Source organism: Myotis yumanensis, unplaced genomic scaffold (assembly GCF_028538775.1).
Source record: "Myotis yumanensis isolate MYYU_CA2020_CCGP unplaced genomic scaffold, mMyoYum1.0.hap1 SCAF_11, whole genome shotgun sequence".
Lineage (NCBI taxonomy): Eukaryota > Metazoa > Chordata > Mammalia > Chiroptera > Vespertilionidae > Myotis > Myotis yumanensis.
This window is the reverse complement of record NW_027223762.1, coordinates 65,872,549-65,892,242: the sequence shown is the minus strand read 5'-3', so window position 1 is coordinate 65,892,242 and position 19,694 is coordinate 65,872,549. Positions and strand designations below refer to the sequence as shown.

Here is a 19,694-nt window from a genome sequence, read left to right as displayed (position 1 = left end):
TGGATCAGAAAAGGTAGCCTTGGTGCTTAGTTTAGCTGGCTATATTAGATTTTGAGCTGGAGATTTTTCTATCTTTTCAGCTTTTTGATGCTTTTAATAAGACATTTTATATATTTTCTCCAAGATGTATAATTGTTTTCACCTGTTGATTTGGTTCAAATAAATGAGCTTGCCATATTCCTGCAAACCAGGGATTTTAAATCCCTTAATCATTTAAATGTCATGGCCATTAACATCAAGTGGTTACGGGGCTGCTGGGTAGTGCTGCTCCACTTCTCTAATTTGTTCTCCCACCTTCTCATTTTTTTCAGATCTCTTTTCAAATTGCACCCTGTGAGAGAGACCTTGCTTTAAAGCCAGCGTCACCTTCACTTTCTATCTCCCTCATTGTGTTTTGTTGTTGTTGTTGTTGTTGTTTTACTATTACACTTAGTAATTACCACCTAAGATATTCCAGCCGTGGGCAAACTACGGCCCGCAGGCTGGATACGGCCCGTTTGAAATGAATAAAACTAAAAAAAAAGACCGTACCTTTTATGTAATGATGTTTACTTTGAATTTATATTAGTTCACACAAACACTCCATCCATGCTTTTGTACCGGCCCTCCGGTCCAGTTTAAGAACCCATTGTGTCCTCGAGTCAAAAAGTTTGCCCACCCCTGTATTAGGCTTTTATTTTCAATTGGCTCAGTGTCAACCTTCCACTTGGAATATAAACTGCCAAAGGGCATGGATTTGCCCAATTGTTCATTGGTGATCCTCAGTGCTTTAAGACTATTCAATAAATGAATAAATACATGACAAATAATTTTGCAACATTATATTGAGTTGAACTTGATTAGTTGGATTGAAATCAGTGACTGCGGTTATTTGACACCTCCTTGTGTCCACGCCATTTACTATGTCACACCCTCTCTACTTTGCTTTGGCCAATGCGACAGGAACACACTGTCACAAGCGGAAGCATGAAAACATGCTTGTGTGTTTCCACTCTCACTCTCTTGGATCCCACCTCTGTCATGGGAACATCACAGGCCAGCCTGCTGGAGGGATGTGGGGGTCACACAGGGAAGAGCTGGGTCAGTCTAGTGGAGGCCATTCTAGACCATCCAGCCCCAACAAGCTTGGCAGGGGCAGCAGATGGTGGGGCAAACCCAGATGAGGTTAACCAAGTCCAGTCCAGGTCACCAGAACTGTCCAAGCAACCCCGTGACCTGATAAGAAATAACAAAGTAAATTGTGGCTGTTTTAAGTCATTAAAGATGAATTTGTAATGCCGTTACCGTGAACTGATAGATGGTACAAGCAGAAAGCAATCCTTGCACCTGCTTTGTGTGTTATTTATGGCTCTTGGCTAAAAATCCAAGTTTAGGGGGAGGGGCTAAAGGAAGTTCCTATTCACATTAATGTTCATTTTTAAATAATAGAAGACTACCAGCTACTTTCAATCATAAAAGCTGTCTCTGTTAGTAATTAGAATCTCCAGCCCAGTGTAAAAATAAAAATGTCAAACGTTATTAAAGATGAATTCTTCTCTCTTCTCCTGGGTGGAAAGTGTGCTAGGGCTTGAGGCCTGTGTTTGCTAGGCCTCCTGCCTCCACTCATGAGATGGAAGGGAAAACAAAACGCAGGTGGCAGTGCCAGGCTCACACCAACGCTTGTTGGCCCTAATGGCACATCAACCCGGCTCACTTTCTCTTGGAATCTGTGTGCTTTCCAGTCCTTCTTCCACCAGCAGCCTCCAATACAATCCCCATGATGTGTGCAACTCTTTTTACTTTACAAAATACACCTCAAATACATAACATATGCAGAAAGGCAATCAAGTCATATTGTAAGCTTTGTGACACATTTTCACAAGATGAACACACTGTATGACCACCCCCCAGATAAAGAGCTGGAACCCATGAGGGCCCCAGAAGCCCACCTTCTCCTGTTACTCCGCAGCCTCATCTCCTCTTCTAACTCCTAACCCCACAGGTAAACAATTACATTTTCTTTGATAAACCTGGTTGGCCTTTCAAGGGTAGAGTGCCCTCTGCTAGCTCTCAGGTAATCAGTTTACCCCAAAATATGCCAAAAAATATTTCACTGTTCCCAAATTGATAAGTCTCATTGTTGTCTTTGTTCCTTGCCTCAGTCCACCACCTGTCTACTTACCTTTGAGCAACCAATGATATGCAAAGACACAGAACAGTGAGCAAAGGAATATCTCTGAGTTATTCTTTGACAAATAACTACTCCCAGATAGCTTAAGAAATGAGATAACATATTAAATGTAATGGTAAAAGGCCTAAAATATTACTTTTTAAGCCATAAAAACAAATCATTCTTTTCTAAAAAAAATATATTTCTTTGTTGATTTCAGAGAGGAAGGAAGAGGGAGAGAGAGATAGAAACATCAATGATAAGAGAGAATCATCGATTGGCTGCCTCCTGCACGCCCGCTACTGGGGATCGAGCCTGCAACCCAGGCATGTGCCCCTGGCTGGAATTGAACCCGGGACCCTTCAGTCAGCAGGCCAATGCTCTATCCACTGAGCCAAACCGGCTAGGGCAAGACAAATCATTCTTAATGAATCTAATGACATATAGTTCTTATGTTTCTTTAAAATTTCCAAGCATTTAAGGAAATTTAATTTGTTATAGAATATGAGATCAGTGTCCTCTCCTTATTTTTATTTATACCAGAAATCATGTTAAGCATGAATTGTTAAGTTTCTTTTAAATATTATAACCAGTTATGTAAAAATGGATCTGGTTTAATAATGGTCTGTTCTTAGTTTCAGCATTTTTTAGGATTTTGTGACAAAGAGAGGAATAAAAAGTGATTCAAAGTAGGACATCCTCATTTGTTGCAGATGTTATTAGATTCAAAATTGTATCTCACTTTAAGGAAGCTGTGATGGTGAACCAAAGAAAGTTGGGATGGGATAATGGACCAGTGAGTAAGTCTAACAGTGCTATCAAATTTTTTTTTATTCTTCACTGCCTGAGAAGATCTTTCTACAAATTCTATTTCAATTGGAGCACTACCAAGGTGAAGGAAAATAATATTACCATTGGCCATTTACTGCTTGTAACAGTTTGCATTCTTCAAACTTTATCTTTCTCTGGAAATGTATCTGTGGTGGGCAGTTAGACAGACATAAGGAGGGCAAGTATGTTGGGCCAGGTACAGAAGGTCATCAGGGTGGACAGCCCCAGGTGCCTAGCAGACAGCTGTAGGATGGGACCTCATCCCCAGGGTGGGCTTTCCTCCCCAGCATATCGCTGGTCTTACAGTTTGGACCCCTGACCTTTCCTCCCTAGAGGTAACACCTAGGCCTCAGTTGTACTTCAGCTTCAGGCCCAGAGAAGCCACAAAACCAGACAAGTGACCCCACGGCTGACTTTGAGCCCAGCTGCATTGGGTAATGACCCCTTGCCCTGGCGCTGACCATCGAGGAGACCATGACCCTGAAAGGACACACCTGGAAAAAGGTGCTGACTGTTCTACTGAGATCTCCCCTGGGACCTCCCCTGAGGTCTCCACCCTAAAGCCCATAGGACGGAGGACCCAGCGCCTCCCTCCAGGGAACACACTGGCACCTTCCCCTCCCCGCTCTCCATAGGCGAGTTACCATTGTCTTGTTCACTCCCAAGCTTCTAGGGCCCTTCCTTTGCCTCTATGACTTGTTTCCTTGGCCCATTTTTTCTAAGAATTGTTTCTTTCATCTTTATGGTTTTCTAAATAAATCTTCTCTTATAGTTTGAATCTTGGCTCTGAATTCTTTCCTAGCCAGAACCTAAGTACCAAGGTTGCTAAACCCAGGTCCAGTCTGACCCCACCAACCTAACACCTGGTGCCCTTCCAATGGCCCACAATATATCAATTTCTGTTCTCCCAACAAGATTTCTCTTCTGCGAAGTCCCCAAAGAGAAATGCTTGGAAAGCCCAAAGGAGAAGCAAACAGCTACCAATATTATTCTCCAAATCAATTTATACGTTTCATCAAAACCAACTCCTTGAAACACACATACACATAAACATAAAATAGACAATACTACAGTCTATTATGTACATACAATCTTTTTTCTTATCAATACAAAAGTTTTAGCATTTCATATATTTTTAAGAATGAAAATCTATGTTTTCTTCCTGTCCTATTCAAATAAATAGTCTTACTTATTAGCACTGCTTTCCCCGAAATGAGTATTTCCAGAGCTTTGGGGTACATCTGCCATGTGAATCACAAACTTTTGTCCATCGTTGAGGGTGACGAGGGCCTCTTGTCCCACGGGGAGGCTGAGTTTGACGGTGCTTTTGGTGGCCGTGTCTTCCAACAGTACCTGGACGAGCTGAAAGAGGTAAATGTTTAAAAGCAAAAGGTAAAATAATGCAGGGCCCACCATTTGAATTCTCCTACCACACCCTTGCCCCCACATTGGGAAGCTTGTGGATTTATTCTGCTACAGGAGATCCTAATTTCTCAGGGGAATGCTCAGGGTCGGTGAGGACTTCATGGAAGGAATCTCCACCAGAAATGGTGCAAGAGAGGCCAGGGGAGTGGGAGCAGGTGGGCTCTCTTTAGGAAAAGGAATGGGGGCTGCCTGCCATTGTTTGTGAGACACTGTTTAAAAAACAACACTCTCAGCCAGGCTGTGGTGGCTCAGTGGATTGAGCGTTGTCCCATGGACCGAGAGGTCCCGGGTTGGATTCCCAGTCAAGGCACATGCCCGGGTTGCGGGCTTGATTCCGAGTAGGGGGCGTGCAGGAGGCAGCCGAGCAATGATTCTCTCTCATCACTGATGTTTCTATCTCTCTCTCCCTCTCCCTTCCTCTCTGAAATCAATAAAAAACAACACTCTCCTATTGAAGATGTGGGAGAACTCGACTCACGAGGAAGCTGTGAAATACCCGTGGGCTTCCCCGTGGCTGTAGCACACATCACTTGGCTGCCTTCCAGATGGATACCAATCCTGCATTCTTGCCAGTTCTGGGCTAACATAATTGGGTCAAGTTCTCACATAGACCTTCCCTCCACCATCCGTCAAATATACCAGTAGATAATGGCACTCAATGTTGTAGTGATAGATTTGAGAGGTTCATAGACTCTGATATGAACTGAAGTGCCAGCTCTCACATAAGCCATCTGACTTGCCTGAGCGGGTCTTCCCATCAGAAGGACAAGGATAAAATGCCATCCTTCCCTTAGCTCAGAGGGAGGACTGGCAAATTACTTTACAAACCAGCAGTGATATATTTTCTTGGTCTGATTACATTAATAAGCCCCCAATAAGCTACTATATTTTGACAAAGATGTGTACAAGATAACTTCAAATGCAAAGTTCATGAAAGAATATTTCTCACCCTTGCTCTGTAAATTTGATAATAACCATCATCACCCAATGCAAAGATGTTTTCCTTTTCTAAAAAACATTGTCTTCACCTTTACCCTACAGCTGAAGAGTCACTTATTATTTTTAATACTTTTGCCATGCTTTAATCCTTGAGTCACATGGCCTAAAGCAAAAACTAAGAATTTTCAAAAAAATATTCTAATACCACCTCATATCAGTGTAATTCTTTACAGTATTCTTAAAACGCCTTGGTGTCTTACTATTTTGAATGTTGCTAGAAGGTAGAAGAGTGACAGATGGCAATGGCAATCTGAATGCTGGCCTGGGTTCTCACGCAGGTGCAGGGCAATGCTAACTGTTCAGTGAATGCAGCTGACACAGATGTGCAACTGAATGGGCGTTAGTCATGGCAGATGAGTGCAGGTGAGGCCCAGAGAGTGTACTTTTTTGTTGATGATGAGTGCAATGCTAAATAATGAATGCAATGAAAATTGAATGAGCATAACTTTTTGGCATTAAATTAAGTCACTATCGCTAATTCAGTGAGCATTCACCAAGAGAAGCAGGTTTAATTAATCTCTAATGCATATTACTTTGGATTATGTGACACTCATCTGCTTTTAATGCTTTAATACCTTCTCTAATGTTTCTGCCAATTAAATATACAGTCATGTGCCTCTTAACTACAGGGATACATTCTGAGAAATTTGTCATTGGGCAATTTCATCATTATGTGAACCTCATAAAGTGCACCTAGATGGTATAGCCTACCACACTATTAGGTTGTACGGGTTAGCCTATTGCTCCTAGGCTGCAGAGCTGCACAACATGTTAATGTACAAAACAACATGAGATTAAATCAAGTACAAGAGAAAATGATGCAATGGAGACTCTGTATGAGACTGTAGCCAGCATGACATGGCATGCCGCTTTATAGAAATGTTTTTTTATAAGTAGAAAGAGTACACTCTAAAGTAATAATAAAAGATATAGTATGGTAAATATATAAACCAATAACAATTGTTTATCATCATTATCAAGTATTATATACTATACATAATGCATATGCTATGCTTTTCTACAACTGGAGGTGCAGTGGGTTTGTTTACATCAGCATCACCACAAACATGTGAGTAATGCATGTGTTGTGCTATGATGTTACTAGGTGATAGTAGTTTTTCCACTCCGTTCTAATCTTATAGAACCACTGTTGTACATACGGTCCATTGTTGACCAAAATGTTATGTGGCACATGACTGTAGGTCAAACCCCAATACAATGAATTTCAGAATTGCTAGTGGGTTGGGTAGAGAGTGTTGGGTAGAGAGTGTTAGGAGGTTTTGTTGGAGAAATAATAATAATGATTACTTGCTCTACGAGTTTCATGTTCTAAGAATGATGATTAATTTATTTAAACCTCATACTGGCCTCATGGACTTAGAAATTATTATTACTGTTTTGTAGATGAGGAGACTGAGGCCCAGATAGATTAGGCGACTTTTCCAAGGTTCTCAGTGGAGGATGTGGAGTTTAAACACAGGAATTTATGTACCAGAAATGCCTACTTATTTCCTCAAATCATCAGACTCGAAGATATTTTTCATTTACTCTCAACTCACTGATCTTGGAATGAAAACACATGGACATACCCTTTGAGATAGAGAAGGTGCTAGAAAAGAATAGTCTCAGAAGAAGATTTATGGAGATTTGAATTCCTGCTCTGCCTATTATTGGCAAAGTAACCTTGGGAGCATTACTCATCCCCAGGAGCTTCAGTTTTGCTATCTGAGAAATGGGAGCAATGATAACACCATCTTGTTGGGTTGCTGAAATGATGCATTGAAATGCCCAATACAGGGAGCCCTTCAGTGTCTGCTCTCCAGCCACTTCCAACTACGCCCCAGAGGTAAAAGTTTATTCCCAGTTACCTTGGTGACTAAATTGTCTACCATCCTAGCTCTTGCTCCAGCCAGTGATAAGAGATATCGGCACTGTTGGAGCTGAATGCCCAGCACACATGCTTGTCTTGTTAAGGCTGTACAGGATGTTTCAGTGTATTTAGTTGAACTTCCCACTGGCCAGCCCTTGCACGGTCCTGTTTCCAGGATGGGATACATTCTCCATAGGGTCAGGGAGCAGGGAGAGACATTCTCCTGGGCACAACACAGCCAACTAGTCCCTTCTTAAGATTTAACTGGACCTTTTCTCTGCCAAGAGCCTTGAAACACCAACTGGTGAGTGGTGCCTTACCTGCCTGCTCCAGCTATTCCTCTTCTAAGGAGGCCTAGTTCCTCCCATCCCCACCCCTTTGCCACTGGGTCCATGATTTGGGGTCAGTATTTCACTATTTTAAGCCTCATTAGTATGTCTGCTTTACACACACACTCACAAAAGAGGTGAGTTTCTTATTTACAGACACATGTCTGAATCTACTGCACCAAGGTCATTGAACACAGCTGGATACATGAATTAGCCATTGGGAAATAAGACCACATACAGACAGAGAATTAATAAAACCGAGAGATGCATTTCCTTCGCTCCGGTCATAGTGTTTTTGTCCAGCACAGAGTCCTTTTTGAGCAGTGCTCCATAGCAGCTTTACAGGTTATTTGCACTCTGGAGAACTTGGGAAGAGGCTTTGTTCTGGAAGGAGAGGGCCCTGGAAGGTTCTAGTTATTTTGAGGACTGTAGGACATGAACACTTTCAGGCTGTGACTCATCCCTTAGCCAGGACCACAATTAACCCAGGTCAAGGGCAATGCCCTGCCTTTAATGGTCTCCTACTAAGCACCTCTCATCTACGCAAGAGAGGAACTTATGGGTGCAGAATAGATATGATGTAAACTGGCTAAACTTCCAAACATAGGTATAGAAGTTTTAGAAATTAGTACCAAGACAATTGTTGTCAAGATTTTGTAAACTAGCCACTCCCCTGAATCAGCGGAAGTGCTTCAGTTGCTTCCTGCATCAGTATGGCTCCTCATTTTGGCATTCCAGGCCAGATCTCTGACCTCAGTAACCTGTGTTCTACTCTTCTCAGGGCATGAATCGTGCTCCTAGTATTGTGAGAGAAGAATGGACTTGAGATCAGGCAGGCCAGGGCTCCAATCTCTGTGTCCCAATTTGCTTACTGTATGACTTTGTGCAAGTCACCTAGCTTCTCTGAGCCTCAGTTTTCTCATCCATGACATGAAAGTGATCAGAATAGACACTCCGTAGTATTATATGGCTTGAAGATAATGTATATAAAGGGTGTATAGTAGGTGTTGGATAAATAGAATCCTTAATTTTATGTTTTCAATTCCATCTTTTCAAATCCTTTCTGTTTAGACCACCCGGTGTTTCCTTCCTTGATGCCAGAGGCATTTTCAGTGCATGCCACTCAGCGCAGTGGCCAGTGGTGATCTATTTTTCAGTTAGCCTGACCATGTCAGGGAAACTCCGGGAAGGCAAGACCCAGGCCATCCACGTATTCCGCACCATAATTGTGCCAGGCTCATATTAATGCACCCTAAACTGAGCCAAACAGTGATCAACAGATAAGCTATTATAATCACTCCTGGCAAAGTCACCCAAAGCAAAGATCACTCTAGAGTCTATGTCATTGTTTGTTTGGACAATGGGGTCTTTATGGGTTTCCTAACCACCTGGTGGTTCTTACTGCCCTTGAAAAAACTGACCAGGAGTTGGCGCCCGGCCTCGGTACCTTATTGCCTGTGGCAGTGTCCACCAGGAAGCCCAGGACCCTGAGAACCACGCTGCTCACTCCCACGGGACACTGGCTCTGGCTCACGTGCTCCAGCATCACCCAGGTGGGAGCCACACACAGGCTTTCATCCTCCTGAGATAGTGAAGAATCTGGAGGCTGGCACGGTGCCTGGTCAGGCTGGACAGGAGACTGGTCATCTGGTGGCATCTCCTTGAGATTTCCTCCATCATCCTCCACTTCCTCTTCTAAGCATGACTGCAGGATATGAGTCACATATTCCAAAAGCAGCAAATGAAACAGGTGCCAGGACCCTACATTTAAATAACAACCAAAGTGACTAACTCAATGGACAAATGACATTAGCTGTGAAACTAACAACTTTTCTGGGGTTTTCACTCCTGTGGCCTGGAGCTTCCCCTACCACCAATCCTGAGGGTCCTGGGCGGGCCCACCACCCACGTGGCATTCCAGGTCCAGAGAACCCCAGCAAGGTGACCTCTGACAGGAAGCACAGAGAGTTCACTAGCCTGAGCCATGAAAGGGAAGTTAAGCCCCATCTGCTATGAGAGGGGGAAACAATTCCTACAGAAAAAGGGGTGCCACTCTCTGAGCAGGAGGATGTGCCCCTCAGCCTCCCATAGTTGGCACACAGGGAAGCGAGGGAGAGGGTAGAAGGGGAGGTTCGAGCAGTGTGCAGAGGGGCCCTGCTGCCATCTGTGGGGACCAACATGCAGCCCATGCCCATTGCAGTCTGCGTGGCTGCATCTCCTGCCGGGCCGTGGGTGAGGGACGGCAGCGGGTGCTCCGCATGGAGAGACATTCTCCCTCCAGGGCCTGTAGGGACTGGCCGAGGAGACAGGTGCGCCGACTCCACCGACTGCTCTCAACCCAAAGGCATTCGGTCACCCAGGAGACAAGAATAAGTAATGTCCAGCTGAGAAGCAGAGGGGAGATCTGGCCGATTGAAATTTCTTAAGTTAATTTTTAATTCAGGTAAAAGCACAAATCTTATACAGATATCAAGTGGACTTGTGTCAAAGATTCTATGTAACTCATGAGTGGATGAAGGAACTGGTAAGTTGTTGCAACTGGTTCAAAAGAGAAGTTGAAGTACCAAGCAGAGGTGGGCAGCAGAGAGTTACAGAGACACGCAAAGGGATCCGCCCCTGGGGTGGCCATCAGTGGCAGCCACTGGCACCAGCTTGTAGTTCCGGGGCAGACTACTATTTGCATTATAATTGTGAGAGGGAACCAGCAATCTTTTCTGTCAAAGAAAGGAGCTCACCGCCATCTTAGCTTCTGCCATTTTGATTACGACCTTCAGACTTTCAGGGGGCCCCCATCCTAGGCCCCGCCTCCCCCTTCGCCTTCCTCTGAATTAGCCAATTACACAATAATGTGAATCAGAGCTCTGAGCTCTGACCAATCAAATCAGAGTCAGAGTCAGAGTGAGGGGCAGGGCAGACCAGGTCAGGGAATAAAACCCGAATGGACTTCCGGTTTGCTGTGCGTGGCCCATGATTTTCAGCGGCAGCTGCACCCTTCTCCAGAAGTAGATTTGCCTTGCCCATCCAGTTTTGAGTGTTTGTCTCATTCCTAACGAGCATTTCTAACGTTATCAGTTGATAAGGATACAGAGTTGGAAAATAGCTAAGACAGTGAAAGGTGGACACTCAGAAGGGGCGCTAAGCCTTTTTGCCCATTTCAAAGCCCTTTACTGCAGCGGTCGCCAACCGGTGGTCCTTGGGCCACTGATGGTCCGTGAGGTCTGAAAGGTTGGCGACCGCTGCTTTACTGCTTATTACTCCTGGATGGCCCTGTGGTGAACGATACTGGCTTGGTGGGATGGCATGACCTGGTCTGGAATGAGCCCAACTAACCTGTTTACTTGGAAATCACGGTCCATGTGATGAGGAAAAGCCGCTGGTGTTAATACTTTACTTCATGGAGAGGTCCAGAGAAGGTAGGTGGGGCAAAGCAACAAGCACAGACTGGGTTTCTTCCCATGACTGCATAGGAATCGCTGTCACTTTAGTGCGGAGGAGCGTTGGCATAAAGCAGAGTCATGTTGGGCACCATTGAAAGGGAGGGCCTCACGCGAACGGTGGTCACCTACATGGCAGCTTACAGCCACCACCCTGGACAGAGCTCCAGAGTGTTTGCAAGACTGACCCAGAGTAGCACTGGTCTTGTCTTCCCGGCTTCTCACTTACCTGCCCAGTGTGAGGGCATCGGCGGCCTGTGGAGCAGGGCTCCTCCCCTGATGAGTGTGCGAGCTCACAGGGCAAAGACCACCTGTCTTTCACTGCTCTATGCCCAGTGCCCAGCAAGTTGCCTGGGACTTTTGGGGGACACAGTAAGTATCTATTGAGATGAATGATCCTTTTGTGGACCAAAGGCCACATGCTACCTGACAAGCTCAGGGGAGGCCTGCATGGCAGCCTTACAAACTGAGAGGCCTACAGTAACCACAAAGGATGGCCTGAAAAGAAACATTAAAGGTGGGTAGTCATGTCTTAGGCCGGTATTTTCCCTGACAAGGTTAATTTTTATCTTAACTGAGCCTATTGTCTTTTTGCAACGAAGATAACATACCTATGAAATGTCAGAGTAACTTGTAACTTCCCTCCTTCACCCCCCGCAACCCCAACCCCAACCAAATGAGCCTGGGCACCAGGAGGGAGACCATAAATTCCTTCATTGTTATCATGTTAATTGTTGACTGTTAACTATCCTGTATCCACTTAAGTAATGTGTCTATCATTTTACTTTTTATTCAATCCCAGAGGCCCCTCCCCCCACCCCACCCACCGCTTTGCTTTCTCCCGCCTCCCTAATCTATCACCTGTGGATTTCATGTAACCCACTTACGTCTCCTCCCTTGATGTAAAGTATAAAACAAGGTGAACCACCACCATTCTCCTGAGCATTATCCCAATCCAATCTGTTGAGGTTCTGCTTCCCAGCAATTGTTGACAGTTTGGCTCAAGTAAACTCACAAAAATTCTGTACAGCTTTGCATGTTTTTACGTTAACACTTTCCATGGGGCTGGAGGGCTCTGTGGTGAGGTTCCCTTCCTACAACTCTGCTGTTCTGCATCTGAGCCATGGAGGTGACAGATGTGAGCTCTGACAGAGAACGATCATCTATTTGACCAGAAAGTTTGCAAAATGGTTACTACTTCACTCTTTCCACCAACTGCAAACATCAGTGACCTTACCAATTTTTATTCCTTAAAGTTAAATATGGATGCCCCCGATCACTAATTTTTTCTCCATTTCACTTACCTGCCTTGGTGCTTTTCTCAAAATGTCCCAGGGCACACTATTCAGAAGCAAGGGGGTGCTTCCTATCCATCCAACAACGAGGAATGGGAAGCAAGGTGTGGCCAGACTGTTGGGTGGGAACTATTCTCCTGTTGCTATTTTTAAAGCTGTTATAGTTTTGTACAGTTTTCTGTGTCTGTGTTGTATTTTACATAAGAACAAAATGGCTGTATTCTACCCGGCAATGTGAGACATTCTTAACGGTAGAAGTGTTTTGCATTCTCTGACTCACCAAAACTGTCCCTGTGGCGAAGAGTCATGGCTTTGCTCACTGTGGTGAGAACGAAATTCCAGCGCAGCTGGAAGCTGGCAGCCAATCTGATGAACTCCTCTTTGCTTCTGCTTGGCTGTTACATTTTTGGAAGAAAAAAATTCCAGGTTTTACGACAAAATGAAGGAGAACACGTTTTCAAATGCACACATTTGTCAGGTACTGACATTTCAAGTGGTCCGATGAGAAGAGGAAGAAATAAGGTGAGAAGGGAGCAGTGACCCACCAGCCTTTTTCTTATTTTGATCCAACTCCTCAGAAATGGTTTCAGGGCAGAACCCCTGATGTTGTGGAGAGAAGGAAGGAGGTGGAACACTGGCCTCTTTTCCTTTCTTAAAAACTTATACACAAGTTTTAAAATGAGTTCGCTTGTGAATCACGTCAAAGAAATACTTCAGGGACAGCCTCACCACAATCCACTTGGCAGTTGCTATCTAGAGGGTCGGTGGACATGTTGTCCTTGCCAAGTCTGATGTTGTGAAAAAGGGGCAAAGTCCCATAACAGTGAGCAGTAGCGGTGCTGACTTTGGAAAGCACAGAACTAACCACTGCACTGTGTGAATTATCTGAGGGCTGGAAGTTCCCACCTGTGCATCTAGTGGAGCCGAGGCCATCTGACAGCTCGAGTGGCACTAAACTGGGCAGCAGCGACATGCTTCTGCATGCAGACAAAGACTCTTCATGTAGATCAGTGGTTCTCAACCTTCTGGCCCTTTAAATACAGTTCCTCATGTTGTGACCCAACCATAAAATTATTTTCGTTGCTACTTCATAACTGTAATGTTGCTACTGTTATGAATCGTAATGTAAATATCTGACATGCAGGATGGTCTTAGGCAACCCCTGTGAAAGGGTCGTTCGACCGCCAAAGGGGTCGCGACCCACAGGTTGAGAACCGCTGATGTAGATGGAGAGTAGCCTTGGGCCACACTTTCAATGCATTACAAGCAATGGAGTCACGTTAATTTCACAGGCACATGTTGGGATGAATGGCCCTGAAGCCCCCTAAGTCTCATTATATGAATGTGAGCCACCCACTGGCTCAACCCAAGTCTCTGAAGGAGAGATGGAGAGACTGGTTAGACATGAGGACACCCCCTTTCTCATCTTCCCATCAGCCCCCACTGTAGCTCCCGCCATGTACTGAGTGAAGGGCTGTCCTGGGCTTTGGGTGCACGTGGACTTCCTTCAGTAGCAGCATCTGCCCCACGTGACTGACAACCTGGGCTGGTGTTCCTGATCACCTGACACAGGGCTCCTGGAGGAACCGTGGGTTCACAAACACAAGGACACTTTACAAAGCACCGTGAGAAGGAGCCCTGGTGGTTGGCACATGCTGCACTGAGCACTCTTCTGCCCGTACCAGTGTGGCATCTCCGGGTCCTACATTTAGGAATTCTCTTGGGCCCAACCATGTGAGACCCAGGAGGATGGAGCACGTGACACATTGAACTCCCCTCTAGCAGGCTGCCAGACGGGAAGGGCCGGAGCCATTAGTCACCCCTGACAAGCCCAAAGATTTACATTTCAGCCGTTTGAGTATTTTACTGGCAGCAGTGTTTTGCTTTGTTTTATCAGCCAAGCTGTTTTACAAGAACAAGCTCTTCAAAAGCATGCAGGTACAAAACACCGTCTTCCTAACATGCCTCATTGTGAGGCTGAATACATGATGAAGACTTGGGAGACACGTGGTGTTACATGGTTTAGATGGAGCCCGAGCCCGTGGGCTGCTTGGAGGTAGGGGTGCTCTTAAGGGGCTCAGGGGCTCAGCTCGGTGAAAGAGGCTGAGCAAGAGGAATGGAAGGTTTGATCAGTGACAACCTAGCCAATGAGTGAACGTCTCGGCAGCAACGCAAACTCGACATGTTACCACTGCTACAAAGAAGCTCTGCCAGAGGTCACCAAGGACCATGAGTACCATTCAGAATCTGCATGACGGTTTTCAAGAAGCAAAGCATGGACACAGACACCTGCCCAGCTTTCCTGTAGAACATTCTGGTTCCTCTCAATGAGGTTTCCAACCCCAGTGCCCCCTGCAGTCTTTATGAATGATCCCTGTTATCACCTCTGCCCTTTCTCATCCACTGGGAGAAAGGGATATGGCAAGGCCAGATGGGGAGGGAAAGGGAGAGAAAGACATGTAACCAGGCTGAGAGGAGAGCGCTCCCAAAGCCCAGTCCCAGGGCCACGCCGCCCGTGCCTGCTCCAGGGGGTCCTCTTCTTCCCAAAACAGGCCCTCCACGCCCAATGCTCACTGTGCCCAGTCCCATGTCCTTCTCTCGGGAATGGTGTCTTTTTATGTTATTTTCATCCCATCTACCCTTCTTGTCCCAATTTAAACCCACCTCCTTCATCAAGACCTTCCATAACTGCTCAGCCTGCAGAGGGCAATGCCTCAGGCGGGAGGCCCCCTGGCGACCTTGTTTTGGTCTCCAAACTAATGCACAGCCCCAGGTCCCCACCCACCCACCCTTATGCTCCCACTGGGCCAAGGGTGCTGTGCTTTCTCTGATCACACTTTCAGCTCGGGAAGTGTGATTGCTGATGATTGAGCCCAACAAGAACCCTGCTGAAGTAACTCCCAATTTGGTCATCCAGAAAGGCCAAATTCACCCACATTCAACACCAATTCTTCTTTGAGCTTTAAAATCAAGCCTGATGCTTTACTGGGATATTTCTGCAAAATACACAGACAAGTACTGTTCTCCCTAAACAGAGAAAACCACTCCTCCTATACGCTCTCGCTTGGTGCACTCACACTTACCCATGGTCACAGCACACACGCTCATTCACCTCACCTGCATACACAGGCCCATTGCACACATACAGCACACACCTGACCAGCATGTGTGTGCACCTGCACACACACCTGCCTGACACACCAGCTTCTAATCCCAGCTGCCACAGGCGTGAGACACTGCTTTTCCCTCCTCAGCACCCACACCAGCCTTGACACACTAAGGCCAGAGAAACATCTTTTTCATTCCACTAGGTAATGGGCACTTGGTGCTATTATGTAGCTAGAATGATCAACACCCACCTCTTCCCTTTAAAAAAATATGGTTTTGTACCTGGAAGACAAATGTTTGGAGATTTGAAGATAGACAATTCAGGAATACATGGAGGTCTGTCGATGTTCCCAGCAAAGAAATTAAACTGCTTAAACCTGTTAAGACACAAAACAGACAGAAAGATTGCCAGCCTTCCGAAGGGCAGCCACGGAGTCTGTGAAGCCACCCCAGGAGCCAGAGCTGTTGTATCCCCTCCTTTTCCACTTCCCATTGCCACCAATAAAGGCCGTTCATACTGTTGTAAAATTTTAAAAAAATAAAAAGGTTTCTAGCAATGCAACAGAATTTTGCTGTAGGTATTTGTAGGCTAGGTAACCCAGGGACACCATCTGAACAATAGTTCAAAAGCACCCCCTGCGGCTTCGCACCCAATTTGAACACAAAGGATACATTCTAAGTCCAGATTTGTCACATCTGTGGTCATACAGTTCAGAGTTATATGGTCTTGCCTCTTAGGAACAGCTGCTGCCACTTGTTGAATTGGAAAGAAATATTTCGAAATAATAATTACACCTTGTAATTAATTCCACAGACCTGGCTCCAGATGAGCTCATTGCATGATGCAGACATGACCTCGCCTATCCGTGTCATTTTCATTAAAGTAGTAGTCTACTCATGTCCTTTCACTGAGGGATGTCCAGGGCCTTCTGGGCTACAGGCTCAGTACAGACATGAGGGGTGGAGCCTGAGCATGTGTGACGTGGGGACTTGAGTCCATCACCTGCATGGGCAGCACTGAGAGCAATGAGCCAGCCTTTGGCTCTCCCACCTTCTGGGTGCTGCTGGGTACCAAGCGGAGTTTAGAAAACCCACTGGGTTGCCCTGGCCCTGGCTGAGGCTTGGTCAGGGTTCACCTGACAGATCTTCCAGGCAGACCTCGAGCATTTGCCTGCCAGGGGCTACCAGCATGCCAGGCTCCCTGCTGGCTCTGTGTCCTCATGGAAGGACACCCAAGGATGCCAACAGGCACACAGGAGCCTGGGGAAGGCTGCAGGCATCTCGCCAGGCACCTAGGAGAGAGGCCTTGTGTCTTCCTGGGGCTTCCTAGGGGCAAGAACAGGGTTTGAGCAACCCCCTGAGATTTCTCGGGGAGCCAGTAGCCCAGGAGGGGACCCTTTGAGTTCCTACTAATCAGCATTACCCTCCATAGCTTTAAAACTTGCTGGCTTAGGTGTGGTTTTGTTGTTGTTGTTGTTGTTGTTGTTGTTGTTGTTTTTAGAGAGAGAGTGGATGGGAAAGGGAGAGACAGAGAGAAACATCAATGTGAGAGAGACACATCTATTGGTTACCTCCCACACACACCCCAGCCAGGGCTAGGGATCAAACCTACAACTGAGGCATGAGCCCTTGACCAGAATGGAACCCATGACCCCTCAGTCCACAGGCTGATGCTCTAACCACTGAGTAAAACAGGCTAGGGCAGGTGTCCACCTTTTAGTTACTGGTTTGGTCCATAGGGGAATACCTAGGGGAGGAGTTAGGATTTGGGATAGTGACAGAGCAGGGGAGATCATCAAGGGAGGGGACGCTGGGGTGCATGAGCAGGGGCCGCTTACCAACAAGAATGGACCTAGTCTAGTATTTCACTAACCGGTACAATCCTACCAAAGTCAGCCCTGTTTCAAGGTCAAAGAAAGAGGACAGGATAACTGTGGTGCTTTGCATGTCTTGGGAATCCCTGTCCGTCAGCTCATGAAATACTGAAGTGCTCCCAGGTGTTGGGTGGACACGATGCATAAGGGACCACTGACCCCTGAAGGAGCTCACAGGCACCGGGAGGCAGTTTGGGCAGAGCTGGGTGTAAGGGGTTGAGGTTCCGCCCACAGGGAAGAAGCTACTAGACCTTCCTGGGGCATCTGGCAGGCATATCTGCAAAGGGCAGAAAAGGGAGCTAGTCCCCACAGCCCCCTGGCAGCAACCCTCAGACAAAGGCCTAGAGATTGGCCTGGAGGCTGGGGGAGGGGCGCCAGTGTTCTGCAGTTCCCTCCTGAAACAGCTCTCCCGTGTGGGAGTGGGGAGAGCACCTTCTCTTGGTCCAGGCTCCTCCCAGGAGAACACGGTTAGCAGCTCGCAGAGCTCTTTGTGGAAGAAATACTTTTTGTTGTTGTTGAAAAATAATGACAATTATCAGATAATAAAGGGCAAGAATATCCACATGCTTCATATCACTGGTCTGCAAAGTAGTGAAATACAGTAAAAGCACAATGGTTCGCATTGTTAAAAGTAATCCTAACAGTTGTGCCAGCAGGTCCGGCTGGGCAGAGAGCTGATGCAATCCCATTCAGACAGGAGAGGGAGGCGCTGTGCGTGCACCGGACTGATGCCGCCTTTTCCCCCAAAGTGACGCTCCAGGTTGATTTCCAGGAACAATCCTTGTCAAGCAGCACCACTCATCTGCTCACTTATTCACTCAACAAACATGTGCCAGCACTGACTGCTGGATGGACAGGGGGACCCCGGGAAGAGCATTCTCTGGGGCATTCCTTGCCCCTGCAGGGGAGGTAAATTACAATAGCAACGAGTAACCTGTGTTCTACCTCTGCTAAGAAATCCCTAGAGTGGTGCAGGCTATGCCAGCCCCAAATACATGCCACACGTTGCAATGAACAGGAAGAAGGAAGCTTACATTTCACCTCCATGCTCTCCAGGTCACCCGTGCCGCTCCGCGTCCTTGTCAGGGCTCTCTGCGAAACCTCCACGATGCCCTGCAGGTCTGACCTCAGGAGGCTGACTCTCCTGCGATTTTCCAATACCATTCTCATCGTCTGAGCACAATGGGAAGCGTGCGTCATTGAACGTGGTCGTTTTGGCCTAATCCCCCATCCAGTTTAGCAAGAGGTATTGTTAGTGAGCAGGAAAAAAGTGGATTTCGGTGTTTCCCACTAAAATAGAATCCTGAGTCACAGTGAAAGTGTTCCAATTCACACATCCTAGAGCTGCTTTTCTGAAAAAAGCACTTAGAGTGCTGCTCCTCATAGCAGACTGATTAAGGCTCTGAGGACCCGGAAGCTCTTCCCCTCCCTGCTCTCCTCTCCTCTCCCTGCTCTCCCCTCTCTGCTCTCCCCTCCCTGCTCTCCTCTCCTCTCCCTGCTCTCCTCTCCCTTCACTCCCCTCCTTGCTCTCCTCTCCCTGCTCTCCCCTCTCTGCTCTCCCCTCTCTGCTCTCCCCTCCCTGCTCTCCTCTCCTCTCCCTGCTCTCCCCTCCCTGCTCTCCTCTCCTCTCCCTGCTCTCCCCTTCCTGCTCTCCTCTCCTCTCCCTGCTCTCCCCTTCCTGCTCTCCTCTCCTCTCCCTGCTCTCCCCTCCCTGCTCTCCTCTCCTCTCCCTGCTCTCCCCTTCCTGCTCTCCTCTCCTCTCCCTGCTCTCCCCTTCCTGCTCTCCTCTCCTCTCCCTGCTCTCCCCTCCCTGCTCTCCTCTCCTCTCCCTGCTCTCCCCTTCCTGCTCTCCTCTCCTCTCCCTGCTCTCCCCTTCCTGCTCTCCTCTCCCCTCCCTGCTCTCCCCTCCCTGCTCTCCCCTCTCTGCTCTCCCCTCCCTGCTCTCCTCTCCTCTCCCTGCTCTCCTCTCCCTTCACTCCCCTCCTTGCTCTCCTCTCCCTGCTCTCCCCTCTCTGCTCTCCCCTCTCTGCTCTCCTCTCCTCTCCCTGCTCTCCCCTTCCTGCTCTCCTCTCCTCTCCCTGCTCTCCCCTTCCTGCTCTCCTCTCCCCTCCCTGCTCTCCCCTCCCTGCTCTCCCCTCTCTGCTCTCCCCTCCCTGCTCTCCTCTCCTCTCCCTGCTCTCCCCTCCCTGCTCTCCTCTCCTCTCCCTGCTCTCCCCTTCCTGCTCTCCTCTCCTCTCCCTGCTCTCCCCTTCCTGCTCTCCTCTCCTCTCCCTGCTCTCCCCTTCCTGCTCTCCTCTCCTCTCCCTGCTCTCCCCTTCCTGCTCTCCTCTCCTCTCCCTGCTCTCCCCTCCCTGCCCTCCCCTCCCTGCTCTCCTCTCCT

General features: G+C 47.3%; 1 protein-coding gene across 2 annotated transcripts in view; it reads right to left on the bottom strand.

The window, feature by feature from the left end:
- Positions 1 to 4,161: 4,161 nt before the first annotated feature.
- RFX8 (regulatory factor X8) overlaps positions 4,162 to 19,694 on the bottom strand; it is a 65,649-nt gene continuing 50,116 nt past the window's right edge. For both annotated transcript variants that reach the window (XM_070428538.1, XM_070428539.1), the window contains 5 exons: positions 18,349 to 18,487; positions 15,723 to 15,817; positions 12,613 to 12,727; positions 9,051 to 9,364; positions 4,162 to 4,342 (listed from right to left, as the gene is read on the bottom strand). In XM_070428538.1, coding sequence (XP_070284639.1) covers positions 4,166 to 4,342; positions 9,051 to 9,364; positions 12,613 to 12,727; positions 15,723 to 15,817; positions 18,349 to 18,487 — 840 coding nt within the window. In that variant the 3' untranslated portion in view covers positions 4,162 to 4,165. The remainder of the gene's footprint in view (positions 4,343 to 9,050; positions 9,365 to 12,612; positions 12,728 to 15,722; positions 15,818 to 18,348; positions 18,488 to 19,694) is intronic.